The sequence below is a fragment of the Natator depressus genome, chromosome 24, assembly GCF_965152275.1.
Source record: "Natator depressus isolate rNatDep1 chromosome 24, rNatDep2.hap1, whole genome shotgun sequence".
Lineage (NCBI taxonomy): Eukaryota > Metazoa > Chordata > Testudines > Cheloniidae > Natator > Natator depressus.
Window position 1 is genome coordinate 22,032,683 of NC_134257.1, and position 8,660 is coordinate 22,041,342.

At 69.2% G+C, this 8,660-nt stretch overlaps 1 protein-coding gene across 1 annotated transcript; it reads left to right on the top strand.

Moving 5' to 3' along the window:
* The first annotated feature begins 3,502 nt into the window (after positions 1-3,502).
* LOC141977143 (basal cell adhesion molecule-like) lies at positions 3,503-8,359 on the top strand. Its single transcript, XM_074938473.1, has 8 exons — positions 3,503-3,788; positions 4,251-4,378; positions 5,347-5,548; positions 6,053-6,195; positions 7,001-7,166; positions 7,264-7,396; positions 8,060-8,174; positions 8,290-8,359. The coding sequence occupies exons 1-7, from the start codon at positions 3,728-3,730 to the stop codon at positions 8,148-8,150; spliced, it is 924 nt and encodes a 307-aa protein (XP_074794574.1). The 5' UTR covers positions 3,503-3,727; the 3' UTR covers positions 8,151-8,174; positions 8,290-8,359.
* The last annotated feature ends 301 nt before the right edge of the window (positions 8,360-8,660 follow it).

Below are 8,660 nucleotides of genomic sequence, written 5' to 3' on the forward strand. Positions count from 1 at the left end.
CAACACCTCCCGTGCCAGTGGCCCCATTGTTCTCTTCCGTGCCCCTGACCCATTTCCCCCTGGGCCCTTTCGCCCTGGGCCACCCTTCGGCCTCTTCCCTCCCGGCTGTGTCCACAGCCCCTGTCCTCCCATCTTCAGTACCCACCATGCCAGACTCTCCATCCGTGGCAGGGACTGCGACTATCTTTCACACCCAGCCAGCTGAGCAAGGGCAGATCGGCAGCAGCCACCGCAGCCCAGCCCCCCAATTTGTCCAGCCCCCCGTCCCCTTGCCAGCCCCTGAGCCTTTGGCTTTGTCTGAGCTCGGTCCCCCTGCACCGTGGGTCTTTGGGTGGGAAAGAACAGGAGGACTTGTGGCACCTTAGAGACTAAGAAATAAGCTTTCGTGGGCTGTAGCCCACGTGACCCGTTGTTTGTTTCCCAAGTGACCCGCCTGGCTCGGTATCGGGGCCGTGTCCTCGTCAGGATTTCCCACTCCCCCAGTTTAGGGGTTCGCTGCAGGCTGTGTGTTTTCAGAGCATTCGCTGAGATGGTAACTAGCGAAGGGCCCAGGCCGGATCACTGGAAACACCCTGCTCGGGCCGCGTCCCCGGTTGCAGCTCCACGTTAAGCCCACGCCATTATCCGGGGCATTCACCAGACGCAGCGGAGACGGCTGCAGGCCAGCACCTGGCGATAGCCCGGCCACCGAGCGTGGCTGCGTGGCCATGTTCTCGCATTAGCCATCCCGGGTTACATCAGCAGTGCCAGGGCGGCACCTCGGCTTTCAACGGGGGTTGGCTGCTGAAGTTCACCCTGACAGCGTCACTGCTCCTTGGACCCGTGCGGCCAGAGGGGCAGAACCCCACTTTCTGGGCAGTAGCCGCCCCGAGTCCAAGGTGTTCACACGAGCCCAAAACTGTCCAACTTCAAATGGGGCTCAAGGAGAGAATTGGGCTGCAGAGATGTCAGCCGGCACCGCACCTTGGAAACACCAGTCGGGTCTGTCCCCACAGCCGGGGAAGAGTTAAAGGGCTGGACCCCAATGGGACGAGGCAGCTTCTGGCTGGGCCGTTAGCGGTGACTTGCCACCTGACTACTGCTAATTCCAGCTTGGCCTCCCTTCGGCCCCTTTTCCCATCAACCGAGCTTGGTGTAACGAACTTTCACTTCCCTTGTACAGTTAAGCTCACAAATAGGGTAAATGAGGGAGCAGGGGGCTGGAAGCCAGGACTCCTGGGTTCTCTCCCCAGCTCTAGGAGGGGAGTGGGGGCTAGTGGTTAGAGATGGGGGAGTCAGGAGCTGAGATGGGAGGTGGGGGGTGAAATCTGGGTGGGTCGGAGCACTGGTGTTTAAGGGGGCTTCCTAGGCGTCTCACATCCACCCAGCTCTGGCCTTCCCCTTCCCACTCTGTGGGGAGATCGCTGGGAGGGGGTGCGTGTCGAGAGGCCTGCCTGCAGCCCAGTGACACTTCAACCCGCTGGATGGATCAGCTTTTAATTCCCATTTGCTCAATTAGCCTTAAACGATCAAATCCTCCAGCTGGTTTGAAAGGGCCGGTGATGAGGCATGAAGCGGGGGAGGCAGGAGAAAAGCTTCATTCATTAGATGTCCAGGCGTTTGTCTTCATAACAGAGACAAATATTCCCACAGCTCTTTCCTGCCTCAAGATCCCAAGGAAATGTACAGAGCAGAGATGCAGCCACCTCTGGGGTGGGTGCGGGGGCTGTTTAACAGAAACATGACAAAAAGAACAGGAGGACTTGTGGCACCTTAGAGACTAGCCAATTTATTTGAGCATAAGCTTTCGTGGGCTACAGCTCACTTCATCGGACGCAGTTTGCCAGGGTATGGAGAGAATCCCCAATCTGTTAATTTAGCCCTGCTCAAACCACTCGACCCCACTCCCCACCCCGAGCCGGGAAGAGAACCCAGGAGTCCTGGCTCCCCGCCCCCCTGCTCAAACCACTCGACCCCACTCTCCTCCCAGAGCCGGGGAGAGAACCCAGGAGTCCTGGCTCCCCGCCCCCCTGCTCAAACCACTCGACACCACTCCCCACCCCGAGCCGGGAAGAGAACCCAGGAGTCCTGGCTCCCAGCCAGCACCACCGCATCCGGGTCCCTTGTAGTGAGTTTCACCCTGCTCCCCCCACCCCATGGGAACCTCCCCCCTTCCCTCCTTGCACTTGTCACTTTAAGGCGGGGGCGGGGCCCGGGGGGCATGACCTCATCCCGGCGGGGGGGGGGTCACATGGCCCCCATTGCTACACTGTGTCCGAGAGGAAGGGGGCTCAGCCAATCAGCGGGCCGGTGGGGTTCGGTTCCAGGGCCCGCCGCGGGCAGGACGGGCTGCGGGGGGTGGGGGGCTTGAGAGTGTCCCCTTCCCATGCCCCGCCCACTAATACTGCCCCGCCCCCGGGTCCCTGCTGCCCCGCTGGGTGCCCAGAGTGCAAGTGTGAAATCTGGACCCCGGGGGGCAATAGCTGCAGATAGAAACCCCGATAGCTGGGTGTCCGGTCTCCCTCTTCCTGCCCCCCAGCTCAGCCCCCCCGTGCCCCCTGCCCCCCCAGCCTGGGGTCTCCCAGCCCCCCCTGTCGTCCCCCCAGCCTGGTGTCTCCCCCCGTGCCCCCTGCCCCGCCCAGCCCCAGCCTGGGGTCTCCCAGCCCCCCCGTCCCCTGCCCCGCCCAGCCTGCTGTCTCCCAGCCCCCCCAGCCTCCCCCCAGCCTGGTGTCTTCCCCCCGTGCCCCCTGCCCCGCCCAGCCCCAGCCTGGGGTCTCCCAGCCCCCCCCCCCCGTGCCCCCTGCCCACCCCTGCAGCTCAGCTCCTCCCCCTCCCCTCGCTATGCCATTGGGGCTGGGCTCCCCGCCCCCAACACTCCCCGTGGGGCCCGGAACCGGCCGGACCGGTCCAGCCGGCGGCCCCGCCCCCCGCCCTGCGATGGCGGTGGCTGGGGGAGGGGATGAGTTACACCCCCCTCCCCCTCCCATTCCCCCTCCCGGCCCGTTCTCGGCAGGGGGTGACCGCAGCTGCCCGGTTCCCCTTCCCCAGGCCCTGGGTCACCCCCCCACAGAAATTCCCATGCGGGGGGGAGAAGGAGTCCTAGGACTGCCCCAAATGCATGGGTCAGCCGGTGCCCCTCACTCCCGACCCGCAGCCCCCCCCCAGCTCAACCCCCCCAGCTCTGCCGGTGCCCCTCACTCCCGACCCGCAGCCCCTGCTAGCCCAGACCTGCGCCCCCCAGCCCTGCCAGTGCCCCTCACTCCCGACCCGCAGCCCCTGCTAGCCCAGCCCTGGACCCCCCCCAGCCCTGCCAGTGCCCCTCACTCCCGACCCGCAGCCCCTGCTAGCCCAGACCTGCGCCCCCCAGCCCTGCCAGTGCCCCTCACTCCCGACCCGCAGCCCCTGCTAGCCCAGCCCTGGACCCCCCCCAGCCCTGCCAGTGCCCCTCACTCCCGACCCGCAGCCCCTGCTAGCCCACCCCTGGGCTGCCCCCCCCCGGTGCACTGTGTGTTGGAATTGCACCATCGCATGTGCAGTGGCTGGGAGTCAGCTGCAGGCGGTTTTTTATTGACTTTCCGCCCCCGGGAGGGGCCTGGGCCCTGGCGTCTCTGCTCGCCCCCCCCGCAGGTGCATTCAGAGGCAGGGTTCGAGGCAGGCGGAACCCCGGCTCCCCCCCCGGCCTTCCTCCTCCTGCTGCAACACGGAAGCGGGAGGCCAGAGTCTGCCCGGACGGCCCTCGCCAGCTGCCATGGCCCTGCCAGCCCCCCTGGTCCTGCTCGCCGCCCTCGCCCTGTGCTGGGCCCACGGGGGTGAGTGGGTCAGAGCCGTGCCCCTCGCCCCGGCCTGCAGCCTCCCTTCCTCGCAGGGGGGCCGGGGCTCCTTCCCCCCCAGCACCCGCCCCGTTAGGCCTGTGCCGCCAGATGGGCCCAGGCGGGGCAGGAGAGCCCACCGCGATGGGGGGCAGCAGGGTTGGAGGGCCTGTCCCCTCTAGGGGGCGCCGGCTCCCGTCCACCCCAGGGCGGCGACTGGCCGGCTCAGGGGGGCAAGGAATGGGGCCTGGGGCCTGTCCCCTCTGGGGAGTGCCGATCCCAGGGCAGGGGGGGTGGCTGGTTGGGGGGCAGGGTGAGGAATGGGGCCTGGGGCCTTTCCCCTCTGTGGGGAGCCAGCTGGCATTCGGCCCCAAGGCGGGGGACTGGCTGGCTCAGAGGGGCGGGGAATGGGGCCTTTCCCCTCTAGGGGGCACTCAGACTCTGCCCCATGGCCTGTTCCAGAGAGACCCACCGTCCGCCTGCTTGACCAAGGGGGCCCGATGCTGGAGGGCAGCTACGTGACCATGGAGTGTCTGACGGACGAGGACGGCGCTGACATGAGCCAATTCACCTTCCAGAAATACAGTCGGGTCAGCCCCAGCCCTGCCCCGCCAGGGACGAACCTGCCCCTCACCCGACACTAAGGGGTGCCAAGCTGAAGGGGGCATGGCGCGGGGTCAGCAGGGGGCACTGTGGGGCAGGCAGGAGGAGGGGGGGTCCATACCTCAGGGGCCAGGGCACGGGGTCAGCAGGGGGTGCCGTGGGGCAGGCAGGGGGTCTGTGCCACAGAGGGAAGGGCAGGGGGTCAGCAGGGGGTGCCATGGGGCAGGCAGGCAGGAGGTCCATAAGGGCCACCGTGGGGCAGGCAGGGGGTCTGTGCTGCAGGTGGCAGGGAAGGGGTCCATAGGCAGCGCTGTGGGGCAGGCCGGGGGGCCGTGCCGCGGGGGGCAGTGCTGGGGATCTATAGGGGGTGCCAGGGGGCTGTGCCATGGGGGGGCAGGGCACAGGGTCCGTGGGGGCGCCGGGGGGCAGGCCGAGGGGGGGCAGGGCACTGGGTCCGTGGGTCACCGGGGAGCAGGCCGGGGGGCCGTGCCGCAAGGGGGCAGGGCACTGGGTCCGGGGGGGTGCTGGGGGGCAGGGCGGGGGGCTGTGCCGTGCCGCGTGGGGCGGGGCGCTGGGTCCATGGGGAGGCCGGGGGGCTGTGCCGTGGGAGGCAGTGCTGGGGATCTATAGGGGGTGCCGGGGGTCTGTGCCGCAGGGGGGCAGGGCACTGGGTCCGTGGGGGCGCCCGGGGGGCAGGCCATGGGGGGGGGACAGGGCACTGGGTCTGGGGGGCACCCGGGGGGCAGGCCATGGGGGGGGACAGGGCACTGGGTCTGGGGGGCACCCGGGGGGCAGGCCATGGGGGGGGACAGGGCACTGGGTCCAGGGGGCAGGCCGGGGGGCCGTGTCGTGCCGCGTGGGGCAGGGCACTGGGTCCGTGGGTCGCCGGGGGGCCGCGCCGCGCCGCGGGGGGCCTAGCGGGGCTTGACGGCGACCCGGGGGCGTCTCTCCGCAGTGGCTCCAGACCTGGGTCTCCCTGGACCGACCCGGCCGGCTGCGCTGCTGGTTCTTCGACGTGAACGTGACGCGGGCGCAGGGGCGCCTCCTGCTGGCCATCGAGGCCCTGCAGTCCTGGCACGCCGGGGCCTACCGCTGCCTGGCCGCCAACGCCACCGGCAACGCCAGCGCCTCCGCCGAGATCCGCCTGCGCGTGGAGTGTGGGTGGCGCCCGCCCCGCCCCCGGACCCACTCGCTGCCGCTGAGAACTGGCCCCTCGCTGCACACATGAATCTGGCTCTGCCCGTGGAAGGGGGGGGACACGCGAGTCTGCCTGTCGGGGGGCCATGGGGGGGCTAACGCTGGTCATCTTTGAGCATAACCCCCCCCCCGGTTTGCCCCTTGCTCCCCCAGGCTGGGTGGGAGAGGATGGACGCCGGGGGTGGGGGTCACGGGTGCAGCCGGGAGCCCAGAGTGGGGAAATAGCGTCACTTTGGGGGTGCGTCTCTGGGGCAGGCGGGGGAAGGGTATAGTGCCCAGCGTGGAGGGGGTACTTTGATCGGGGGGTGTCTACGCCCGACAGCTAGAAGTGGGGTACAGCGGGACACCCCAATTGGAACCCTAGGTGCCCGCACCGTTGGGGGGGGCGGTTAACTCTCCAGCCGCTGGGCGGGCGGGGGCAAGGATTTCGGGGCACGGGGCCTGACACCATGTTTCCCCCCCAGATCTGCGGAGCGTCTACGTGACCCGCGCCCACACCTGGTGCGGGACCGTGGGCGACTCCCTGGCCGTGATGGAGGGCGAGGATCTGGAGCTGCAGTGCTCGGCGGACGCCTCCCAGCCCCCCGAGTACGAGTGGAGCCGCCAGGTGAGGGGCTGGGCGGGACCCCCCACCAATGGGGGAACGCACACCCCAAAATATCCAGGATGGACGTGGGGTGTAACACAGTAGACCCGGCCAGGGAGCGGGGGGCTCAGTAGGGGGCACCATGGGGCAGGGAGCGGAGGGGGGGCTCAGCAGGGGGTGCTGTGGGACAGAAGCAGGGCTGGGAGCTCAGTAAGGGGCACCGTGGGGCAGGAAGCAGGGCGGAGGATCAGTAGGGGCCACTGTGGGGTAGGGGGTCAGCAGGGGTGCCGTGGGGCAGGGAACGGGGGCTCAGTAGGGAGCACTGTGGGGTAGGGGGTCAGCAGGGACGCCATGGGGCAGGGAACGGGGGCCCAGCAGGAAGCACTGTGGGGCAGGGGGTCAGCAGGGATGCCATGGGGCAGGGAACGGGGGCCCAGTAGGGAGCACTGTGGGGCAGGGGCTCAGCAGGGATGCCGTGGGGCAGGAAACGGGGGCCCAGTAGGGAGTACTGTGGGGTAGGGGGTCAGCAGGGACGCCATGGGGCAGGGAACAGAGGCCCAGTAGGGAGCACTGTGGGGCAGGGGCTCAGCAGGGGTGCCGTGGGGCAGGGAACGGGGGCCCAGTAGGGAGCACTGTGGGGTAGGGGGTCAGCAGGGACGCCATGGGGCAGGGAACGGGGGCCCAGTAGGGAGCACTGTGGGGCAGGGACTCAGCAGGGACGCCGTGGGGCAGGGAACGGGGGCCCAGCAGGGAGCACTGTGGGGTAGGGGGTCAGCAGGGACGCCGCGTGGGCCCCAGCCCCCTAAGCGTCTGGCCCTCGTTGCAGGGGGACGACTGGGTGGTGGCGTCCAGCTCGCTGAGCCTGCCCCAGGTGAGCCGGGAGCAGGCCGGGACCTACGTGTGCCGGGCGCAGCACCCTGGCCTGCCCCGCCTGGCGAGCAGCCGGGCCGTGCGGCTGGACGTGCAGGGGGCGCAGAGCAGCTACCGGCTGGGTGAGTTGGGGGGTCCCCCCGCCCCTCCCCTCCCCTCCACTCCCCCAGGCGGGCTGGGTCCCGGCCGCCCCGCGCTGACCCCTCTCTCTGCCCCCAGAGCCGGGGCTGGGGCTGAGCACCCCCATGCTGCTGCTGGCCGTGGGGCTGCCGGCCCTGCTGCTCCTGCTGCTGGTGCTGGGGCTGGGCGCCTTCATTCTGCGGCACCGCGGTGCCCCTAAGGTCCCGGCCAGGTGAGTGCGGGGAGCCGGGCCGGGGCTGGACGCGGGGTGTGATCCGGCCAGGGCGGGGCGCGGGTCCTGCCCTCCGGGGGGCACCAGCTCTGATCCGGCCACGGGGCCGGGCGTGGGGCCGGGGCCGGGCGCGGGGTGTGATCCAGCCGGGGCGGGGCCGGGGCCGGGGGCGGGGTGTGATCTGGCTGGGGCGGGGCGCGGGGCCGGGGCCGGGGGCGGGGCGTGATCCGTCCACGGGGCCGGGCGTGGGGCTGGGGCCGGGCGCGGGACCGCGGTTGGGCGCGGGGTGTGATCCGGCCACGGGGTGGGGCACGGGGCCTGCCCTCCAGGGGGCACCGGGTCTGATCCGGCCACGGGGCTGGGCGCAGGTCCTGCCCTCGAGGGCATCAAGCCCCTTCTTCCCCCCCCCAACGTAAAGTCCCCACAGGGATCCGGGTGTTCGCATGGGGGTGGGGGGCGTTTTCTCTTCATTTCCCCTCCCCCAGCTCAGTCCCAGGAAGATTTGGGGGGTGCAGGGGGAGCTAATGGGGGGTCTCCCCACAGGGAAGGTGGAATGGGGGGTGTTGGGATCCCAGGGGCTGGTTTGGGGGTGCCACCCCCCTGCCCGGAGGGGGGCTGTTTTGGGGGTACCACTCACCTGGTCTGTCTGTCCCCCGGTTTCAGGGAGGAGCCCGGCCAGCGCACCCCAATCTACAAAGGCAGCCTGGAGTCGGTCCCCTCGGCCGTGGGGGACCAGCAGCCCCTGGTGCTGTGAGATGGGACCTGCCTCCCACCCCAGGTTGGTAGCGGGGCCGGGGATTCGCTCCTCCCATAATCCTTTGAGGACCGCAGCCCCCCCACGGGCCCCAATTTCTCACCCCCCCCATTGATCTCTCTCTTCTCCCCCCCCCCAGGCAGAACCGCAACGGTCGTCACGGACGAGATTCAGCCACTTCTAGAATCAGCGGGGGGGCCGTTATGGGGGGGCCGGAAATTATTGGGGGCTCAGCTGCGTTTTCTGAGGGGAGGCTTATTATGGGGCAGTTTCTATATGTAGTTGTTGCAAATAGAGCCAGTATGGGGGGTGGGGAGCTACTTTGGGGTGGGGGGCTTGTATCATTCTTTTGGGTTGGGGGGTGGATCTTGGGGCACTGGTTCCCCTGAGCTTGGGGGGGGGGCAGTTTGACCTGCCCAACTCCCCTTGCATTTCAAGAGCCCCCCCTGGGTGATCTATTGGGGGGGCTCTGATTTTAGGGGGCTGGGAGCTTGGTTTTGGGGATATCGG